The 23,456-nt window shown below is 48.4% G+C and overlaps 1 protein-coding gene across 1 annotated transcript; it reads right to left on the reverse strand.

Moving 5' to 3' along the window:
- Positions 1 to 11,872: 11,872 nt before the first annotated feature.
- On the reverse strand, positions 11,873 to 15,199 carry LOC138749784 (uncharacterized). The gene is made up of 3 exons (XM_069911644.1): positions 14,941 to 15,199; positions 12,641 to 14,548; positions 11,873 to 11,949 (listed from the first exon to the last, which is right to left on the reverse strand). The coding sequence occupies exons 1-3, from the start codon at positions 15,197 to 15,199 to the stop codon at positions 11,873 to 11,875; spliced, it is 2,244 nt and encodes a 747-aa protein (XP_069767745.1).
- Between the last annotated feature and the right edge of the window lie 8,257 nt (positions 15,200 to 23,456).

The following is a 23,456-nucleotide window of genomic DNA, read 5'->3' on the forward strand; positions in this document are numbered from 1 at the left end:
TCATTAGTATTTGGAATGAGCTGCCAGGGGACCATTAGTAACCACATTTAAGAGATATCTTGATGGGTACCTGAATGAGTAGGGCATAGATGGATATGGAATTAACACAAATAAGGTGGTTGACATTGGCAGAGTGGGGCAAAGGGCCCGTTTCCGTGCTCTGTATCTTCAACATGAAATGCTCTGCAGAAGCCTGACGTTTCTGTGGAGATCTGCATCTCTGTAGCATCCTGGTGAGACCACACTGAGGATCGTTCTGAGTTCCACTCGTGACTATGTATAATCACCAGGTAAAAACACAATGCTGGAGAAACTCAGCAGGTCAATCAGTGTACTTTATAAAACATAACCAACATTTCAGGCTTGAGGCCTTCACCAAGGAATATAAAAGGAAGAATATTGCTTCAGAAGTTCTGTGGTTAATGACAAGGTCCAAGAGAACTGCAGACTTGCCCTAAACACCCACAAGCTAGTACCTGAAGCACTGTTCTGAGGGACTGCTAAATAGGACCCATTCTTCTACATGGAGTCTTTATGTGACATTGTGTAAGCTCCTTAAATCTTCAGCCAAATGTCAAAGCAAGACCACCTGTAAATTGGAGGAGCAACACCTAATATTTGGTCTAGGTACTCTCTAACTAGATGGTGTTAACATCAACTTCTATGGTTTTCTGCTCACCTACTGTCTCTTCTCTTTCCACAGCCCTCCGCCCCCTTCCCTTCCCCCTGTCTTCTTCCCCTCAGCTCTCCACCCCTTTCCCTCTCCATTCACAGAGCCATCTCCCCTTCCCCCCTGCTTGTTGCTGTGCCCTCCCTCCCTGATCCATCTATTACCGGTGGGACCATGCTCCTCCCCCTGTCCCCCCCTTTCATTTTGTACATGAGCCTGTCTACATTTTGCTCATACCTTGATGGAAGGGCTCAAGCCGAAACATTGGTTATGTTTCTTTATCTTTGCTCTATAAAATGCACTGTTTGACCTGCTGAGTTTCTCCAGCGTTGTGTTTTTACTTCAACCATGGTGTCTACAGACTTTTGTGTTTTACTCCGATAATCACCAAGTGATTCGTGGAGAGCAAGAGTGAGTAGTAGGATTGGCATGGTCCTGTGATCCAAGAAGGTGGGGCAAATGGAAATATTTTCCTCAGGTCAGGGGTTTAGTCAGTTACATCGTGGATAAAGTAAGCCTCACTCCCATTACTTCTCCTTGTCCTCCATCCTGAAAACCGCTACCCACAGATCCCAGTCCATTCTCCAGTCCAGCTGATAGAATCCATTAGGGTTTGGAAGTGAGAGTTCCAGATTTCTGCCCACGTTTGTCTGACATTGCCTCATGTTGACCCCTCCCTGGATGACTAGTTCAAGGGTGAATTCGGGAAAGAATCCAAACCCCAGAATAATTTCTGACTCCTGTATTTTATTTACTCCCAAGTCCCGGAATGTAAGATGAGCAATAATTTGCACATTGCTGTGATCATGTTATCTTTTAACATTTTGACTCCTATTCTCTCCTTTAAGGTACAGTGAAGTTCTCTCTCGAGCCTCTCCTGTACCTTTCAGTAATCTTTTGAAATGCTGCCTTTTACATCAGCGCGGCCACAATTCATTGGATCGAACTTGATTGATCGGAAGTTTTCCCAGTCGTTGTGTAATAAAAGTTAACAGGGACTAAGGGACACCTGGAAGTGCAGGCTCTCCCATCCCAATGACTTCATGGGATGATGGCTAAGGATGAGTGCATGGTGAGATTGATGGGCACAATAGGATGTTTTGCTGGCCCAATGAGCAATTTGTTTAGGGTGGCACGGTCAGCGTAGCAGTGAGGTGACTCTGTTACAGTATCCGGGTTGGAATCCAGCGCAGTCTGTAATGTGTTCTATATTCTCCCAGTGTCTGCGTGGATTTCCACCTGGTGTCTGCTCCGATTTCCTCCCATCCTTAAAAACATAAGGTAGGAGAGGGTTGTGGGATAATTGGGCAGCAGAGGTTTTGTGCCAGAAGGGCCTGTAACCCTGCTGCCTTTCTAAAATTTAGAAAGGATTTCTGAAATCTAGAACTACGGTGGGGTGAATTAAAAAGTTAAGAAATAACCCGAGTGGTTTCAAGTGCAAAGAGGAAGGAAACAAAAGTGGGAAGGGGTGGTGGCAGCAGATCCGTGGTGTTTAACAAACTTTAGCAGGATATTACGCAAGCTCAGCATTGGGTGATCACTCCCCCAAAACCTGGGGTTCACTACCTGCATAAGCACCCAGCAGACTCTGTTGGTCTTGCACTTTGATGCTGCCAATCTTTCCACACCTTGTCTGTTTGACGGAAATGTTGGGCTCGCTGACTAGGTCTCCCCACCGAAACCCCCTGGAGTGTACTGTATGACATCCAGTGGGGGAGGTCCAGTGGTCAAGGCATACTAATTGTTGGAGTGGCAACATGGGGGGATTTTGTACTGATTTGTGGGGGGGGGGGGGGGAGCAAGACTAAGACATTGCCTCATGTTGACCCCTCCCTGGATGACCTGGCACTTTCAGAGGCATCTAGTTCAAGGGTGAATTCGGGAAAGAATCCAAACCCCAGAATAATTTCTGACTCCTGTATTTTATTTACTCCCAAGTCCCGGAACGTATGATGAGCACTGTTGAGCAGTATTTGGAGAGTATTCTGCTGTTGGACCTTCCCACCACTCTGACGAGATCTCAAACTGTATTCCTGACTGCCACTTTGATGTGGATTCATGGCACTGGCTTGAAATAAAGCAGAGGAATAATTTTAATCTGATTTACATGTAGACATACAGCATGGAAACAGGCCCTTTTTGCCACGAGTCCATGCCACCTAAATACCCCAATTAACCGATAATCGCTATAAATTTTGAACGGTGGGAGGAAACCCATGCAGACACGGTGTGAATGTATAAACTCATTTCGGACAGCGCTGGGTTGGAACTTGAGTTGCTAGAACTGTAATAGGGTTGCGTTAATCATAACACCCCTGGCCGCCTCCTGTATAAGATAGATAAGCTCCAGGCCAGCCTGCAACCATTGACCAGGATCTCTCCTTCCTGTGCTTAGCCTAGCCTGTCTACTTGAATAGGGAGGTAATCTTTGCCTTTCAACCTTTACTTCCATCGCACAGGTTCCCAGTCTGTTGCATGTGTGTGAAAGACCAGGGGCATCAAGATTAACTAGACTGAGCAAGAAAGATCAATGAAGAATGGTCCAGTGCAGGAACAGGCCCTATGGGCCAATCTAAATCACTCCATCTTCCAGGGCATGGTCTTTACCCACTCTGATCCCTGCCTGTTTGTGTGTCTGTCTAAATGCCTCTTAAGTGAAATAAAAAACAGGCCAGGGGAGCAGGAAAGGTTTAAAATGGTTCGACGATGTTGTAGCGGGGCTAACTAATCCTGGGCACTGGGTGTATCCAAGGCAGCAACATGATAGTGTTTCCAGCTGTGCTTTTGGTTGGTCCAGGTTATAGTTGATGTACTTTGAAGGGAAAATGTTTACAACGCTGCTATAGTTCCATCCTGTGTTGCTTCCATCTATAGAGATGTATTCAGTTACACTGGGTGCTGGGGGAGAGGGATGTGGACACTGGGAGCAAAAGTAAAGTCAGGAACACTGCACACCAGGGGAGCAAGTGAAATGGTGGCGGGGAAAAGAGTTAGTGAAGGACGTGGGCTAACATCAGTGAATGAAATTGTTGATGACACAGGAGCTGGGGAAGCAGGGTTAAACTGAGAGAACCAGAGTAAAGTTGGTGGAGACGGTTGCTTTGGATGGAAGCTGGATTAAGATCAGCAGAGATGGAGATCCCCCTCCACATCCATCCATCCCCCCCCCCCCACAACACCATCCTGTTGCTTCTGGGAGCAGCGATGTAACTGTTACCAGTACTTAAACAAGTAATGGTAACGGTTTAACCGTCACCCCCCACAATATCCGAGAGTTCGTCCTGAGGGAAAGAGGATTTTCGATATAAAAGGAGTGCCAGGAGCCCAGAGAAGAGTAAGGCTGGGATTCAGCAAGCATCAAGCACCAAAGGCAAAAGCTTCACAATCATCTGGGAATCAATGACAAGCTTTTTTTTTAAAGCAGGAATTCAGCGAAGTTTCAATGACTTTCATTGAAGAAAATCATCCAACTGAAAATTAAGAGTGAAAGCTTCCAGCTCACATTAGGTCACAGCAGCTGAGGGAGCCAACAAGAACTGTTGGCAACATAGCCACGTCTGACATCGGCAGGCGATTCTTTGGATCTGCATCTGAACAGATGTCTCCAGGCTGAATTTGATGGATGGGTCCATTCTGCCAGGATTTGGACGAGTTGCACAGGCAAGCCCTGGATAGTACATCATCTATACTGTAGTAACAATGGTGAACTTACAGTATATGATGATATCCTGCCCTGAGCACGAGGCACCTCTTCAGTGTCCTGTCGCGTGTCATCTGTGACAGAGGGAGCAGCTCTGCCTTACTTACCTCCCCCACCTAATCCAGGAAGCAATCATAAGACATAGGAGCAGAAATAGGCCATTCAGCCCATCGAGTCTGCCCCGCCATTCAATCATGAGCTGACCCATTTCCCCACTCAGCCCCACTGCCCGGCCTTCTTCCCATAATCTTTGATGCCCCAGCTAATCAAGAACCTATCAATCTCTGCCTTAAATACACCCATTTACCTAGCCTCCACAACTACAAATTCCACAGATTCACCACCCTCTGGCTGAAGGAATTCCTCCACATCTCTTCGAAGCGGACGCCCTTCAATCCTGAAGTTGTGCCTTCTTATTCCTAGACTCTCCCACCATGGGAAACAATGTTTCAATATTGACTCTGTCCATGCCTTTCAACATTTGAAATGTTCCAATGAGATCCCCCTCACCCCCCCCCCCCACCTTTATTCGTGAGTGCTGAGAGAAGATATCAAACCACACGGGGTGGTGAATGGATGGACTGGGAGGAAGGTTGTGGAGGGAGTGGACTGGGAGAGACTTTCATTACAATATCACCTTAAGCAGCCGATTATCCTCCAGTTGCTGTGCTGAAGAAGCAGTGATCCTGGTACAGGCTTCTCCCTTGCCCTCTTTCCTTGTGTCGTGTTCCACTGGGGCTTCATCCAAGAAAAACTCGTGCAGAAATGCTGGAAGATCACAGTCAGTTGAGCATCATCTTGTGGATAGAGAAGCAAATCAGTGTTTTGGGTCAGCAGCCCCTTCCCCAGACCGACGCAGCGAGTGGAAGGTTTAAAGTTATCGAAACTATGGACTCAACGATCGCAGGCCTACCGACTGAACAAACCCCCAAGATTGAGGCATTGATGGAAAGTGGGATCTGCCCTCTTCGCTGACACTTCACCCATGGTTCTCACTCCTGGCCTGCCACAGACAGGATCTTACCAGCAACAATGCAATGAGCAGTCAAGCAGCAACAGCCATGGGCCTTGCACATCTTCCTGCTGCAATCCTGACCAGTGTGGCTTCCATCTAATAGAGATGTATTCAGTTACACTGGGTGCTGGGGGAGAGGGATGTGGACACTGGGAGCAAAAGTAAAGTCAGGAACACTGCACACCAAGGGAGCAAGTAAAATGGTGGTGGGGAAAAGAATTAGTGAGGGAGGTGGACTAATGTCAGTGGATGTATAGAGACATGGCTCTGGGTGAAAACTGGATTAAGATCTATATGCCCCCCCCAATCATCCTGTTGCTTCTGGGAGCAATGATTTAACTGTCACGAGTACTTAAGCAGGTAATGGTAACGGTTTAACCGTCACCCCACAGTATCCGAGCGTTCATCACTGAGGGAAAGAGAGGATTTTCGATGTAAAAGGAGTGGCAGGAGCCCAGAGAAGAGCGAGACTGGGATTCAGCAAGCACCAAAGGTAGGCAGAAGCTTCACAATCACCTGCATAACTTGCCACACCACTGACCAATAACATGTTCACATGACAACTGACAGGAGCAGCATTGTTGCCCCAAGATATAATTTATCATCGGTTGAGATCCAAGTCAGAGGCAAGTACAGAAGGTGGCCTCAGGCTCACACTTGTACATTGAATCAGTCCCATTCTCCAGTCAGCCTTGGGAAGTTCTCCATTTCCAAACAATCCTCCTGTATCTGGCTCCATTGGTCTTTGGGCAGCTGGTTCCAAGAGGAAGGCATTTCTGCGCAGCTTCTGCTCATCGCCTTGCTGTGTGCCTCCTTCACATCATCAAAAACCCCACATGATTTTAAAGACCTCTGTTAAATCTCTGCTCTCTCCCAGCTTCCCCACACACTGTTCTGGCCCTTGGGTTCTAAGGAACACTTACCATTTCTCCAAGCTTGACCCCAAGTTTTACATTTGAGTCGGCCACGAGGCATCACATTTCTGAGCTGCGTCCCCGCCTTCCGCTACTCCTGATCAAACTGACCTCCTGTTGCTGCTGGGAGACTTGGGGTTCGGAGCAGGAAGAGGAGTCTCCTGATTTTAATTGGCCCATTTCTGTCTGTCTCTCTCTCTCTCTCTCTCTCTGTCTGCGGAAGACAATTCAATAATTTTAGTTTAACAGTAGTTTTGTGTTTTTTCTTTGAAAAGAGAACTGAAACTCTCCAAATCAAGAGAACTTGCAATGAGTTAATTTCTTTTAAAAAAAGTATTGAATTTATCAGTGGGGAGTGTTGCGTGACCTTATTGAAACAATCGCTGACTGGATACTTTCCCCTTACAACTTTTTAATTATTCAAAGGCATTATTCGTTTTTTCAGTTTTGCTCTTGGCAGCACTGCGGTCCCATGATAACTGGAGGCTATTCCTTCAACTGCATTTGTGAAGTCTACCACAGTCCCAAGGGTGAGACTCGTTCATTGACCATGCATTGTTGCCACTGGGCAGGAGGCAATGGCATGACTCCGGATCCTGGTCTCAGCCCGACTCCTGCATGCAGTTGTGTGAAAGCCTTGGAGAAGGCAGACTTGTGTGGCCTTGGTTAATGCCATCTTTCACCTTTATGTCAAACAAGAGTGACACACTGGAGACTGGAAAACGGAGTGACAAACAATCTACTGGAGGAATTCAAGTTTATTTCTCATCCGATTGTAGAGGTACAACCAGACGAAACAGCATTCTCCAGTCCTCGGTATAAAACACCACAAACACACGTACAGACAAATGATACATATGCATAGTACATGTACACAAATATTAAATATTATTGTTAAAGTGTAGAGTCACGGGGTCATCAAATTGAGTAGCATCTGTGTCTTGATGAAGGGTCCTGGCCCATTCTTGCATGAATGCAGAGTTCCTCCAGCAGACAAACATCAGTTAAGTATCTTTATCTTAGCTATATAAAGGACACTGTTTGACCTGCTGGGTTTCTCCAGCACTGCGTTTTTCCTTCAACCGCAGTGTCCACAGACTTTTGTGTTTTACTTCCTCCAGCAGATTGTTTGTTGCTTGGGTATTAAATAATTCAGTATTTCGAGGGCACCTGGTGAGAGAGTGGACTTCATCTGATCTTTTGGCATAAGATGTGGAAGGATGTCAAGGGACTTGTCAGAGAGCTCGGAGGAGCTATGTCCACACATTCAGTCAAGTGTCTGGAGAGCAGGATGGATCCAAATCAACTGGGAAAGTGAACAAAGGATTTTAACTAGGACAAGTGTGAGGTAATGTGCTTTGAGGTTAAACCAGGATGGGATTTGAACAGTTAACACTGAGGCCCTGAGGATTGTTGTTGAACGGAGACACCTAGGGATATAAGTACATAGTTCTCTCAAAGTGGTGACACAGTGAAAAAGGGGTACGGCATTCTTACTTTGATTGGTTAGGACACGGAGAAGAATTGGGATGTCACATGTCAGCTGCACAATGTGTGGGTGAGACTGCACCGGGAAAATTCGCAGCAGTTCTGCATGCCATGTTATCGAAGAGGTAGGTAGCTTTAGGGCAGAGCGAGTGCTGTAAATATTGACAAGGATGATGGTGGGAAAGGGGGGACAGGAAATGTTGGGACTGTTTTCCCTGGAGTGTAGGAGTCTGAGGGAGAAAGCTGATGGAGGTTTACAAAGTCATGGGGCATTGATAAGCTAAATGGTTACAGTCTTGTTCCCAGGGAAACATTTGAGGGGATAGATTTATGGTTTGGGGAGAAGAGGGAGATTAGAAGAGGTCCTGAGGGGTAAGTTTTTAACACAGATAATCAAGCTACCAGAGGAAGTGATGAAGGTGGGTACAGTTGTAGTATTTTTTTTAAACCATTTTGACAGGTTCATCAATAGGAAAGGTTTAGAACTGGTTCTCAACAACTTTTTATTCCCACTCATATACCATCTTAAGTAATCCCTTACTAGCCATGGAGCACCTATAGCATCCTATGCCATGCTATGTCATCTTATGCCATAGGTGCTCTGTGGCGCATAAAGGATTACTTAAGATGGTATGTGAGTGGGAATAAAAGGTTGAGAACCATTGGTCTAGAGGGAAATGGGACAAAAATTAGCAAATGGGGCCACCTCAGGAAGGGATCTTGGCCAGCACGGATGAGTTGGGCTGAAGGGCCTGTTTCTCTGATGTATAACTTGGCTATGACAGCAGAATAAGGACAGTAACTAACCTGGTGTCCAGCTGTCATGCAGAAGTGGGATTCTTAGCCAAACCATTGAACATGCCAGCCAATAACAGCCAGATTTAACACCGAGTATTGGTTAGGTAAAAGCTCCTAAATAAACAGGGAGCTTCACACTGTCTGCAGGCTCTCAGCTCCTTAATGATATGCAGAGAAAGTAGTGCAAGAGGTAGAGGGAAGAGCGATTGAATGGGCAAAACTGGCAGATCAATTTCAATAGTGTAACACGACCCCTTTTGGAGCAAAACAATACAATCTGATGTAGGCTATCAGAGGATGTTTGATAGACCATAAAAAGTTCAGAGGTTGGGATATAAAGTAGTTGAAAGGAAAATGAATTATTAGAGGAGGGCAGAAGTTTCAGGGTGAGGAAAAGTTGCTGCGGATGCATGAAGCCCAGGCAAACAACATCTAAATTATGCCTACAGTTCAGCACATTGATCTGCTGCTGTGTGGATTCAGCAGAATGCAACCCAGGACTCCAAGGGTTAACTGAGGTGCAGACAAAGTAGCCGGACAGTGACCTCCATTTCAATTAACACATCTTTGTGAAATGCTGCTTCAAGAAAGTAGCCAACATTTTTTTTTGGTTGGACTATATAGGTCGGCCCAACATCGAGGGCTGAAGGTCTTGTGCTATGCTGTAGTGTTCTATGTTCTCGAAAGGACCCCATTACCTTGGTCACAACTTGCTCTCATAGCTACCTCCATGCTTTTTTTTAAAAAAAGAGGGTTTTATCTACCACCTATCAGGCTTTTGACTCTCCCGGTACCACTCTTAAGTATAAACTACTCTGGGACAACCAAAAGATCTGTCTGCCACACTTAAATATCACTTTCATGCACGAAATGCCACTGTGAATATTTATTTATACATTTTTAAATTTAGAATGCAGCACAGCAACTAGCCCTTCCAGCTCACGAGCCCATCCCACCCAAATACCCCAATTAAACTACAACTCTTGTATGTTTTTTGAAGGGAGAAAACCCATGCAATGACAGGGAGAATGTACAAACTCCTGACAGAGAGCGCAGTAAAAACCGTTATACTAACCTCTACACTAACCACGCTATCATCTATTCTTCTTTCTACTGTCTTGGTACGTTGTGGTGATTCTATTTATACTTCTGGAGTAAAGGAATCGTATACCTGTGTGGCTGCAGCAAGTAAGAATTTTGTATAACATGATAAACGTATTAAGTGAGGATTTGATTTCAGAATTATAAAAGGGAATGGAAAGGTTGTTGGAGTCTCAAGTAAGAGGATGGATGGAGCTGTCATCTGAGAGATGGGGAAGGTAAAGAAATCCTCCAAATTCCAATGATTGCTTCCCCTCTCTATTTGAACGCCACCTCCGGGATGTCCCCATAGCTGTGCTGCGGTAGTAACTCAATCTGCGCCACCCAAACACTTGGGACTTGGAGACACGGGGCATAGACTCCAGAGGTTGCTGCGTGACCCCTGTGCCAAGGGTAGCGTTCATCCCAAACTTCAACAAACACAGGAGCAAAAGCAAGGGCAGTGTTTCCCAGGGAAAAACCCTCGACCGACCTACCTCCTGAGAGCCACAGTGTTCCATTCCTTTGGCAGGCTTCTTCCATTGATTGGTGCCTCAAGAAGGAGAAGTCAGACTGGTTGCTTTTCTCTCTCGCTCCCACCCTTGATCTCTCAACACCCCCCCCCCCTCTATCTCACACCCTCATGAAACCTTATTATGGTTGGGCTTCATTTGCATACCCCAAAAGCAGGTTCAGCGTTTGACCATTCACTCAGCGTCCCACTAGTTGCTTGGAGCTGATAAGGGTCAGGGGAGGTTGGACTGCAGGGAGCTGGCAGGCTCACTGTGGTTAGGGTGGAGGTCCTGCCTCAACCCACACCCTGCAGTGAGCAGCCTGATAAGGTGCAGCTGAGGCTATCTGCCCAGTCCCTGTGGCAGCAGGCAGGTTTCCTGGAAACTGCCCTCTTGATGTCCCAAGATCCTGTGTGCTTCACTGATTGCCGGACCAGGCAGGGGGAGATTGGGTGTGGATTGCCTTCACTAGGCTGGGGTTAGGCTTCAGTTGCATGGAGAGATATAAAGTGAGGGGAGGAAAGTTTAAATATTTTAACAGGCCATTTGGGCCCACAAGCCCATGCTGCCCAATTAACCTCCAGCCCCAGTACATTTCAAACGGTGGGAGGAAACTGGAGGCCCTGGGGAACACCCACGCAGACATGGGGAGAACGTACAAACTCCTAACAATCGGCACAGGATACAAACTCTGGTCACAATCACTGGCGCTGTAACAGCATTGCACTATCCGCTACACCAACCATTGCTGCCCAGTTAGGGGAGACATTGGGGGTAGGTCACAGAGAGTTGTGGGTGCCTAGAATGCGTTGCCAGGGGTACAGTGGAGACTCGAACATTAGGGCTATTTAAGAGACTCTTTGACAGGCACATGGATGAAAGAAAAATAAATAGAGGTTTGGGAGAGTTTAGTTTTTTTGGCATAATTAGGTCAGCAGAACATAGTGGGCCGAAGGGCCTATACTGTGGTGTAATGTTCTATCTGTGAAAAGGTGACTTGTGGCATTCTAAGTTATAACAATTGGTTGCAATCACACATGTGCATACTCATGCAAGTATTCACACACACACACACACACACACACACACACACACACACACACACACACACACACACACACACACACACACACACACACACACACACACACACACACACACACACACGTTGCTGGCATGATGACTTATTGCTCCTGTTCTTCCCACTCCTGCCTTGTGACGCTGCTCTGGGCTAGGAGATATGTGCAGCACTTGAGAGAACACAGGTGAAGCTGCTGGGTGTGATTAATACTCCCAGGGTTTGGATCTTCAACCTGATGATTCTGAGGTTTGAACTCATTCTGGAAATTGTTAGTCCAGTAATGTAACATTGGCTGGTTTCAAATTATACACAGTGCCCTGTTCCACATTTAACACATTTATGGCCACTTTCACACTACACATACTGGTCTGTTAGAGAGTGGAGAACTAGTTTCAGAGTTACAGAGATTGGAAGGGTGCAGGGGCTAGAGGGGATTACAGAGACAAGGGGGGAGTAATGGGTCGGAGGGGTTACAAGGGGCCAGAAAGGGTTACAGCGACTGGAAGAGGTTATGGAGACAGGGAAGATGTTGGGGACCATAGGAAGTTTCAGAGATGGTCTAGAGGATCAGAGGGTGTTACAGAGACAGGGAGGGTGTAGGGATCCAGAGAGGGTTACAGAGACAGGGAGGGGTGTAGGGGACCAGAGAGACAAGGAGGGGTGATGGAGACCACAGGTAAGGGAGTAGGATCTGGAAGGGATTACAGAGACTGAGGGACTGGAATTAGTTTACAGAGACAGGGAGGAGTGTGGGGACTGGAGGTGGTTATAGAAACTGGCAGGGGTGTAGGAGACTAGAGGGGGTTACAGAGACATGGAGGGGTGCTGGAGCCCACAGGAAGGGTGCTGGAGCCCACAGGAAGGGTGCTGGAGCCCACAGGAAGGGTGCTGGAGCCCACAGGAAGGGTGCTGGAGCCCACAGGAAGGGTGCTGGAGCCCACAGGAAGGGTGCTGGAGCCCACAGGAAGGGTGCTGGAGCCCACAGGAAGGGTGCTGGAGCCCACAGGAAGGGTGCTGGAGCCCACAGGAAGGGTGCTGGAGCCCACAGGAAGGGTGCTGGAGCCCACAGGAAGGGTGCTGGAGCCCACAGGAGGGGTGCTGGAGCCCACAGGAGGGGTGCTGGAGCCCACAGGAGGGGTGCTGGAGCCCACAGGAGGGGTGCTGGAGCCCACAGGAGGGGTGCTGGAGCCCACAGGAGGGGTGCTGGAGCCCACAGGAGGGGTGCTGGAGCCCACAGGAGGGGTGCTGGAGCCCACAGGAGGGGTGCTGGAGCCCACAGGAGGGGTGCTGGAGCCCACAGGAGGGGTGCTGGAGCCCACAGGAGGGGTGCTGGAGCCCACAGGAGGGGTGCTGGAGCCCACAGGAGGGGTGCTGGAGCCCACAGGAGGGGTGCTGGAGCCCACAGGAGGGGTGCTGGAGCCCACAGGAGGGGTGCTGGAGCCCACAGGAAGGGGAATAGGATCTGGAGGGGTGCTGGAGCCCACAGGAAGGGGGAATAGGATCTGGAGGGGTGCTGGAGCCCACAGGAAGGGGAATAGGATCTGGAGGGGTGCTGGAGCCCACAGGAAGGGGAATAGGATCTGGAGGGGTGCTGGAGCCCACAGGAAGGGGAATAGGATCTGGAGGGGTGCTGGAGCCCACAGGAAGGGGAATAGGATCTGGAGGGGTGCTGGAGCCCACAGGAAGGGGAATAGGATCTGGAGGGGTGCTGGAGCCCACAGGAAGGGGCATAGGATCTGGAGGGGTGCTGGAGCCCACAGGAAGGGGAATAGGATCTGGAGGGGTGCTGGAGCCCACAGGAAGGGGAATAGGATCTGGAGGGGTGCTGGAGCCCACAGGAAGGGGAATAGGATCTGGAGGGGTGCTGGAGCCCACAGGAAGGGGAATAGGATCTGGAGGGGTGCTGGAGCCCACAGGAAGGGGAATAGGATCTGGAGGGGTGCTGGAGCCCACAGGAAGGGGAATAGGATCTGGAGGGGTGCTGGAGCCCACAGGAAGGGGAATAGGATCTGGAGGGGTGCTGGAGCCCACAGGAAGGGGAATAGGATCTGGAGGGGTGCTGGAGCCCACAGGAAGGGGAATAGGATCTGGAGGGGTGCTGGAGCCCACAGGAAGGGGAATAGGATCTGGAGGGGTGCTGGAGCCCACAGGAAGGGGAATAGGATCTGGAGGGGTGCTGGAGCCCACAGGAAGGGGAATAGGATCTGGAGGGGTGCTGGAGCCCACAGGAAGGGGAATAGGATCTGGAGGGGTGCTGGAGCCCACAGGAAGGGGAATAGGATCTGGAGGGGTGCTGGAGCCCACAGGAAGGGGAATAGGATCTGGAGGGGTGCTGGAGCCCACAGGAAGGGGAATAGGATCTGGAGGGGTGCTGGAGCCCACAGGAAGGGGAATAGGATCTGGAGGGGTGCTGGAGCCCACAGGAAGGGGAATAGGATCTGGAGGGGTGCTGGAGCCCACAGGAAGGGGAATAGGATCTGGAGGGGTGCTGGAGCCCACAGGAAGGGGAATAGGATCTGGAGGGGTGCTGGAGCCCACAGGAAGGGGAATAGGATCTGGAGGGGTGCTGGAGCCCACAGGAAGGGGAATAGGATCTGGAGGGGTGCTGGAGCCCACAGGAAGGGGAATAGGATCTGGAGGGGTGCTGGAGCCCACAGGAAGGGGAATAGGATCTGGAGGGGTGCTGGAGCCCACAGGAAGGGGAATAGGATCTGGAGGGGTGCTGGAGCCCACAGGAAGGGGAATAGGATCTGGAGGGGTGCTGGAGCCCACAGGAAGGGGAATAGGATCTGGAGGGGTGCTGGAGCCCACAGGAAGGGGAATAGGATCTGGAGGGGTGCTGGAGCCCACAGGAAGGGGAATAGGATCTGGAGGGGTGCTGGAGCCCACAGGAAGGGGAATAGGATCTGGAGGGGTGCTGGAGCCCACAGGAAGGGGAATAGGATCTGGAGGGGTGCTGGAGCCCACAGGAAGGGGAATAGGATCTGGAGGGGTGCTGGAGCCCACAGGAAGGGGAATAGGATCTGGAGGGGTGCTGGAGCCCACAGGAAGGGGAATAGGATCTGGAGGGGTGCTGGAGCCCACAGGAAGGGGAATAGGATCTGGAGGGGTGCTGGAGCCCACAGGAAGGGGAATAGGATCTGGAGGGGTGCTGGAGCCCACAGGAAGGGGAATAGGATCTGGAGGGGTGCTGGAGCCCACAGGAAGGGGAATAGGATCTGGAGGGGTGCTGGAGCCCACAGGAAGGGGAATAGGAGCCCACAGGAAGGGGAATAGGATCTGGAGGGGTGCTGGAGCCCACAGGAAGGGGAATAGGAGCCCACAGGAAGGGGAATAGGAGCCCACAGGAAGGGGAATAGGAGCCCACAGGAAGGGGAATAGGATCTGGAGGGGTGCTGGAGCCCACAGGAAGGGGAATAGGATCTGGAGGGGTGCTGGAGCCCACAGGAAGGGGAATAGGATCTGGAGGGGTGCTGGAGCCCACAGGAAGGGGAATAGGATCTGGAGGGGTGCTGGAGCCCACAGGAAGGGGAATAGGATCTGGAGGGGTGCTGGAGCCCAGACGGAGGTTACAGCAATGTGGAGGATGTTGGGTTAAATGGCCCAACAAGCCACTCAGTCGGATCAACCCCCCTTCCACTGACACCTATTTCCTCCATAGTGAATGAATAATAAACCAAACCACAGGGTGCTGGTCCAAAGGTTTGTCTCCTCCCGGCTGGCCTCTCATCACAGTTGCTGAGACTCAGCAGAGCAGATACCTCACCACGCTGTCGTGCCCGCGATGTGGGGGACCTCACCACGCTACCATGCCAGCGATGGGAGAGGGGTCTGCATAGGGAAATGGCAGCTGGTGCAGACCCAGGGAGGCTGTGGAATGGAGTCAGGGCACCCCCACCATGGGGTCCAACTGCCAACAGTTCTGTACAGGTTTTAAACATCCAGTTAAAGGAGCCAATTGTGTTTATTTAAAATCGGTGAGATCTGAGCCTTAGATGGTGGTGCCTGTGTTTGGCAGTGCACAAGGAATGCAGGCTCTAGGGGAGGACGGACCGGTGCAGGACTCCAGTAATGGGAAGAACACCCCCTGTTGAGAAGTAGAGGAGACGACACTACAGGACGGTGACCACAGTGGCAGACCAGCAAGGGGCTCAGCAGTTAAAGGGCAAACACAGGCACGGAACCCACACAGGCTGTGGACTGCTGGCATCTTGAAGTCAAAGTCTCACACCAGGCTACGGGCTGCTGCAGACTGACTCCTGGGAACCAGGTATTGGAACCGGGATTCGAGAAGATGCTGAGGACAAGAAGGGCTCCCAAAGAGCCCTGGGCAGTGAAGGTTTCCTCAATGTGTCAGACATTTGGATCTGGGTTCGGGTTGCCAATGGTTTAAACTGAACTGGAGTTTTGTGTGGCTGCAGGAATGCTGGGGGTGAATTCACGGACACTCAGTGACTCTGAAGGGTCTCTCTCTGACTGTAAAGGGCACCAGGCAATGCTGAAGGTGAATCTCTGCCTTGTGGCAGACTGAAGGCAATTTTGTGTAATATTACATATTACATTTCAGTTTTAATACACAACAATAAATAGAGCCATACTCATCGCTGAGGGCGGTGTGTGTGAACAGGATGATTGGGACCTGGTGGAAGCACAATGTGTCGCCTGGTGAACGGGGCAGTTTGTCAGCAGGGATGGAAGAGGGAAGTGGTGGCTCCAGCGCCCCTAGGCTGAAACCACTTCTGTTTAAGCTGCATATCCTTGATGTCACAACTGCAGCAGGTGCGTCTGTGCAGGAAGATTGACAACCTGATGTTCCAATGAGTCAGAAGGGAACTTGGCTTCACTGGGACACTGAGTCTGAAGGTCTTGTTCCAGTGATATAAAACTGGTTCAGCTGCACTTGGAATGCTGTATGCAGTTCAGATCACCCCGTTACGGCAGGGATGTAAAGGCTTTGGAAAGGGCACAGAGGTTTACCAGGATTATGCTTGATTTTGGAGGGGAAGAATTATGGGGAGAGGTTGGCCTGTTTTTTCTGGAGTCTCGGAGGCTAAGGGGAGACCTGGTGGAGGTTTATAAAATCACGAGAGGCATTGATAGGGTGGACAGGAGAATCTTTTCCCCAGGGTAAAAATGTCACACTCTCGAGTTCATGCTTTTTGGTCGAATGGGGGAGTTTAAGGAAGATGTGCAGGACAAATATATTTTGTGCATACAGTGTTAGGTCACCAGAGCAAGCAGGGATGGTGATGGAAGCAGATATAATAGTGTGTTTAAGAGGCTTCTGAACAGGTGAATCTGAAGGGGATGGAAGAATATCCATCAGGGCTGAAGGGTCTGTTCCTGGCTGCACTGCGGTATGCTCTAACAGGAAGATTGTGGCTCCACTCTGGAGGATGTTGAGGCAATATTGAAATTCACTCCACAGACTGTTGCTGCTTTCAGGAAATAAAGATGTGATGAAATTCTTGCTGTTTTTTTAATTCAAATATTCCAGTACAAAGGAGGTGAGCAAAATTCTGCTGGAATGAAAGAATGGTAAAAACAGACTCTTTATAGCCCCAGATATGGAGAAGATCGACACAAGGTCAAATCAAATGATTCAGAAAAAGCACAAGGAATAGGTTTGTACAGAGGGTCGACAAGCCACAAACTCACAGAAGTAGATGATACCAAAATGATCGAGAGTTGTGCCTGGGGATGTGTGGGTTGGCAGAGCCATACACTCTGAATGGTTTTGTGGGGATAATGTTTCAGGATTTCAGATTTATTATCAGGGTACATACATGACATTACATACAGCCCTGAGATTCTTTTCCCTGTGGGCGAGGCAGAATTACTACTTATTGGCAGTGCAAAAAAACTATACACGACATACACATGTAAACAAATAAAGAAATGTAAACAAACTGTAATAAGAGAAGAAAAAATCAATAAAGTGCACAAATAAGAGTCCTTAAATGAGTCCCTGATTGAGTTTGATGTTGAGGAGTCTGATAGTTGAGGAGTAGCAGCTGTTCCTGATCCTGGTGGTGCGTGTCTTGTGGCACCAATATCTCTTTCTTGATGGCAGCAGCGAGAACAGAGTGTGTGCTGGGTGATGTGGATCCTTGATAGCTGCTGCTCTCCGACGGCAACGTTCCCTGTAGGTGTTCTTGATGGTGGGAAGGGGTTTGCCTGTGATGTCCTGGGCTGTGTCCACTACCTTTTGCAGGGCTTTACGTTCAGGAGTATTGGTGTCCCCATTCCTGACTGATGCAGCCATTTGACAGGGTTTCCGATGTCATACCAAACCTCTGTAGACTCCTGAGGAAATAGAGGTGCTGACATGCTTTCTTCACAATGCCATTAGGAATGTGCTGTTCTGATGTTCATCAGTGATCACCGGCAACACCAGTATTTATTGTCCATCCCCAAATACCCCTGAACCCAGGAAACCATTGAGTCAACCAAGTAGGTGGTGCTTGAGTGACAAGGAGACGAGCCCAGGAACCAAAGGCAGATTGTCTTCCCCGCAACATATGAGTGTACTGGCATCAACTTGGCCACATTCCAGATCATTATTATTTCCCAGCAATCAGGATGAGTTTGGAACTCATTCCTGGACAAGAACTCTGGACTTGTTCCAGACACAGCAACAACATCACCATCTCATCGTGCAGTGTGGTCAATGTAAAACTGGCCAATGTGCAACAGGCCAGTGTGTGTTGTGTGAAACAGGATAGTCTGTGCAGTGTGCAACAGGCCAGTGAGCAGAGAAATGGATCGGAGATCAATCCACAGGACCATAAGAGTGGCAGAGATCACTGAAATTCCCCCCCCCCCCCCATCAATGTGATCTACCAGGATCATTGACTAAAGAGGGCACGCAAAGTCATTGAGGACCCCTTCCACCACACACACAGCATCTTTCAGCTGCTCCAGTCGGGAAAGAGATACAAGAATGTCAGCCAGCACCACCAGGATGAGGAACTGCTTCTTCCCACGGGCAATGAGAATGGTGAACGACCAAAGGAACTGTTCACACTAACTATCAGAGACTCTCATATCCATGAAACAATATTTATTTATATCTAGGAATATTTGCCCTGCATATGTATTATTTGATTGTATGCGTGTTATGTGTGTCTGCGTGTTTTGTACCGAGGATGGGAGAATGCTGTTTCATTGGATTGTACTTGTACAATGTCCTTGGATCAAATCCAGACCCTGACCATTGTGCTACCTTCTCTGTCCACACTCAAACCTCAGAGCAGGTGACAAGGAAGAGGGAGAGAGAGGTGGCATCATCTGGGAACTGTAGTCTTAGCTCCTGTACCTTTTTCCCGACGGTAGCAAAGTGAAGAGGGCATGGCCTGGGTGGTGGGAGTCTTTGAGGATAGATGGTGCTTTCTTAAGACACCGCCTCTTTTAGATGTCCTCGATGGAGTGAAGTCTGATGCCTGTGATGTTGCAGGCTGAGTTAACAACCCTCTGGAGGTTTTTCTTGTCCTGTGTATTGGCACCTCCATAACAGGCAGTGATGCAACTAGCCAGAATGCTCTCCACGGTCCACCTATAGAGGTTTTTGAGAGTCTTCGATGACTACCGAATCTCCTCAAGTTCTTGACCCTCTCCACTGCTGAGCCCTCGATGAGGACTGATTTGTGTTTTAAATTTTCAGTTCAGACAAACAGGACAGTAACAGGCCATTCCAGCCCATGAGTCTGTGCTGCCCAATTGCACCTTATTAACCAACGCCACTCAGTACTGTTTGAACAGTGGAAATAAACCGGAGCCCCTGGAGAAAACCCATGCAGACACGGGGAGAAGGTACAAACTCCTTATAGACAGCCCTGGATTTGAACCTGCGTCCAGTCCTGATCGACCGTGTTATAAATGTGTTGCGGTAACTGCTATGCCAACTGTTCTCCTGACTTACTCATGAAGTCTACAATCATCTTGGTTTTGGGACAGATTGCAGAGTCAGGGAAGTTGTTTGAGGGTCTTTGTGCACAGGGGTCTCATTGAGACAGAAGTCGGGCTGCTATTTCCCCTCCCTCTGCCCACAGCAGGTACTGTGACCAGCAACAGGGAGAGAAGCAGGAGGCTTTCACTCAGAGATAGCGTCTCAGCCAGGGGGTGGCTCAAGGACAGCAGGGTGGGGGCCACTATCAGCACCCTGCACTCAGCACCTCAGGGTGGGGCCACAGCTTCTCCACCCTGTCCTAGTGAGAAAAACACCACAGCTGCCAGAAAATAATGAGAGCAGGGGAGAGAAAACAGAATGGAGTAAAGGGAATGGAGTGAGGGGCAATCGAAAGATCAAGACAGAGGTGGGAGGGAAGAGATTAAAGAGGGGGAAAGGACCATAGAACACTGCAGAATAGAAACAGACCCATCAGCCCATCTAGTCTGTGCTAAACAATTATTCTGCTCATTCCCACTGACCTGCAACCAGACTATGTCCCTCCAGACCCCTCCCATCCTAATTGAGCCCAAATTCACCACTTCAGCTGGCAGCTCATTCCACACTCCCACCACCATCTGCGTGAATAAGTTCCTTAAACTATAGGTTATTTTTTCTAATGGAATACATTTATTCATTTCTATATACCATTGTTGTATTTTCAAGTTATCTTCTAATTTCCAGGCTGACATAATACATTTTTTTGCTACAGCTAGGGCTATCCTAACAAATCTTTTTTGTGCACCATCCAAATCAAGTCCAAATTCTTTGTTTTTTATGTTACTTAGGAGGAAGATCTCTGGGTTTTTTGGTATATTGCTTTTTGTGATTTTATTTAATATCTGGTTTAGATCTTCCCAAAGTTTTTTCAATTTCTCACATGTCCAGATTGCATGAATTGTTGTTCCCATTTCCTTTTTACAGCGAAAACATCTGTCAGATATTTGAATCCTCTTCTATGTCCACCTGGGAACCACCTCTCGGAGTTGAGCCCAGGGCCATGTGTCCTTGAGGTGTATGGAGTTGGATATGTCAAGAACATGGCTTGCCCAGAGTGCCCAACTAAACCGGGGATCACTGCTGATCAGAGGGAGAGTCACTTATGCAGCCTTTGGATTCAGTGGGTGGGGGAGGGGTTTGCCAAGACCTTTATTGTTTCCTGCTCAGTCTCTTGAGGAGCCTGCTGTAGCTAGCCCAAGTCTTGGAGGTACAAAAGCAGGCAGGGAAGCCATGAGTTTTGTGCCCTCTCCAAACTGCTCTACTGCTCATCGTCATTGCTGGCCCAGCTACATTCGACGAGATTAGACCAATATGTTCTTGGAAATGGCTTTCACCAATGACTGTCCTAGTGCAACCACATCTACACCACGACAAAGAGAGAACATCGATAACTCTATGTCCTCAAGGAGTTCAATGTGGCCCTAACACCTCTGATCAACTTTACCACAGAAAGTATCCTGCCCTGATGCATGTTGTCAAATGAGAAAGTCTGCAGGTGATGGGGTTAAACGCAATACTAACGGGAATTTAGAAGAATGTATAAAATTATCCAAGGCATAGATAAGATAGAGGTAGATAAATTGTTTCCATTGGTGGAGGAGACCAGAATTAAGGGATATGGCCTCAAAATTCAGTGTAGTAAATTTAGGACAGAGATGAGGAGGAATTGCTTTACCCAGAGATTGGGGAATCCATGGCAGTGATTCTCAACCATTTTTTTCCACTCATATACCATGTTAAGCATAACCACAAAGCACCTGTGGCATAGGAAAAAAGTTGCGAACCACTGATTCATGGAATTCGCTGCCCATTGAAGCAGTGGAGGCGACCTCAGTAAATATACTTAAGACAAGGCTGGATAGATTTCTACATCTTAAGGGATTTGGTGAAAAGGCAGGAAGGTGGAGATGAGCCCATCATCAGATCAACCGTGATCTTGGTGAATGATGGAGCAGGCTCGATGGGCCGGATGGCCTACTCCTGCTCCTATTTATGTTCTTAATACACAAAATACACTGGAGAAACTCAGCAGGTCACATAGCATCCATGGGAAGTGAAGGGTATCCAATGTTTCTGGGCCTTTTTGTCCTTTAGTTTGTGGGCAAGGGGTAGAATCTGTTGGGAGGTGAATGGGAATGTGGGGAGAATGGAATGGGATCAGTGTTGGGTTGGTTCAAGTGGGTTGACACTAACCTTGGTTAGGCTGTACTCCCCCAAAACAACAACCCCATGACTGCTCCATCTCTCTGTGGTTCAGCTGCATGTCTACTCCTCACCCTGACAGTGTGACAGTGATCATAATCTCAACTGAAGAGAATGTCTTTGTTCATTACTGCAGTCATGAATTAATTTTTCCCTCACGTCCTACCATCACCCTCCCCATCCGTTCTCTCTGCCACCCAGGTAACTTCGGGCTAATTAACACCAACCAGAACATCGTGGGGTGGGGGGGGGGAGCCTGAGTGGTTACAAGGAGAACATGCAAATTCCATATAGCCAGCTCCCAAGGTGGTGATGGGTGAGTATTTGAATGGTGCTTCTGGTGAGTGTCTGTGTTTCTACGGGCTCCTTCATAATGGCTCGGTGCTGGGAAGGTAGGGTGAGGGAAGGGTTGGAACGAGGGACTGAAAGAGTTGTTGTGACTTGCCAGCATCATCCTTTGTCAACATTTTCTTGGCCAGGCCACAACTGCCCCCATCTGGTGAACCTGTTCACAGTGCTCTGCTGAGGAGACCTTGTCAGCTCATGGCTGACAGGAACATAAATACTACTGTTCTTGGAGCAGTTGGATCCACACACTTACCGCAGTGATCAGTCACCTACTCCAGTGATCAGTGTTTGTGGGAGCTTGCTGTGCACTGCGCAGGAGGGGTGCTGAGACATTATGAAGCCACCACCTGCCAATCACTCACCGTCCCGACATGGAACCCTGGAATCCCCAGCAACAGCGAGGGCACCTCCGCTAGACGGTCTGTCTAGGACAAGCTGAATGCTGGACGTGCCCAATCATAAATGATGCACAGAGCAAGTTCACAGTGATGCCTCTATCACAGCTTCCCCTTGGCCATCAGATTTCTGAATGAAACCACAGACACCAGCTCACTTTTTTCTCTCGCACCAATTATTTATTTTTAAATATTGTATTTACATAAATGCAATTTATAGCAATTTTTGAACCTGTAATGTTTAACACTGCTGCTGCAAGGCAGCAAATTTTGTGTCACGTGGTCATTGATAATAAACCTAATTCTGATTCTGAACTGCTGGGCAGGTTGATAGTGTTGTTAATAAGGTGTATTCCTTCATTAACCATAAGCTCGAGTTCAAGAGCTGTGAGGTAATGTTACAGTTTTATAAGACATTGTTCAAACCTCACTTGGAATATTGAGTTCAGTTCTGATCACCTCTTGACTGGAAAAATCTGGATGCTCCAGAGAGGAGATTTACCAGGATGTTGCCTGGATTGGAGAGAATGCCTTATGAGGATAGGTGGAGTGAACTTGGTCTCTTCTCCTTGGATCAATGGAGGCTGAGGGGTGACCTGACAGAGATGGACAAGATTATGAGATAATGATGGTGTGATGGCCAGAGGCTTTTTCCCAGGGCTGAAATGGCTAACATGATGGGGCACAGATTTAAGGTGCTTGGGAGTAAGTACAGGGGGGATGTAAGAGTTAAGTTCTTCACACAGAGCGAGGAGGGTCTATGGAATGTCCTGCCGGCAACAGTGGTGGAGGCAGGGACAATACTATCTTTTAGAATCGTAGAGATTGTTGGATATGTACATGGAATGAGAAAAATGAAGGACAATGCAGTTGGGAAATTCTAGGCAGTTGTTAGAATAGGTTTGTTTCATGAATCTTTTTATATGAAGTCGACTGTTTGACATGCTGAGTTTCTCCAGCCTTGTTTTCAAGATTCAATTTATTGTCATGTAATAAAAACAGAGCAATTTCACATGGAATTTGTTTTCATCTGTTGTAAGGCAGATAGATTCGTCATCGACAGTTTTTACTTCAATCACGGTGCCTGCAGACATTTGTGTTTTACTATTTAAGAAGGTTATTGGGTCAGCATTACACTGTGGGCCAAATGGTCTGGACTGTGCTGTAGATTTCTATGTTCCATTGAATCAGTTGTTATTAAGTAATTATTCATGACTTAAATAGCAGAAATAATAAGCAACTATGGGCCGTTATTAAGTAATTTAAAGATGTGGAAATATATTCCTTAAGCAATTGTACAATTGC

This window comes from Narcine bancroftii, chromosome 14 (genome assembly GCF_036971445.1).
Source record: "Narcine bancroftii isolate sNarBan1 chromosome 14, sNarBan1.hap1, whole genome shotgun sequence".
In the NCBI taxonomy this organism is placed as follows: domain Eukaryota; kingdom Metazoa; phylum Chordata; class Chondrichthyes; order Torpediniformes; family Narcinidae; genus Narcine; species Narcine bancroftii.

What these genes read in the sequence shown, in the direction of transcription:
- LOC138749784 (XM_069911644.1), bottom strand. Translation starts at nt 15,199, where the DNA reads ATGTTTAAAACCTGTACAGAACTGTTGGCAGTTGGACCCCATGGTGGG. An exon ending in CTTTGGACCAGCACCCTGTG is followed by an intron (nt 14,549 to 14,940) that starts GTTTGGTTTATT and finishes TGTGGGCTCCAG; the next exon opens with CACCCCTCCAGATCCTATTC. An exon ending in TGGGCTCCAGCACCCCTCCT is followed by an intron (nt 11,950 to 12,640) that starts GTGGGCTCCAGC and finishes AATCCCTTCCAG; the next exon opens with ATCCTACTCCCTTACCTGTG.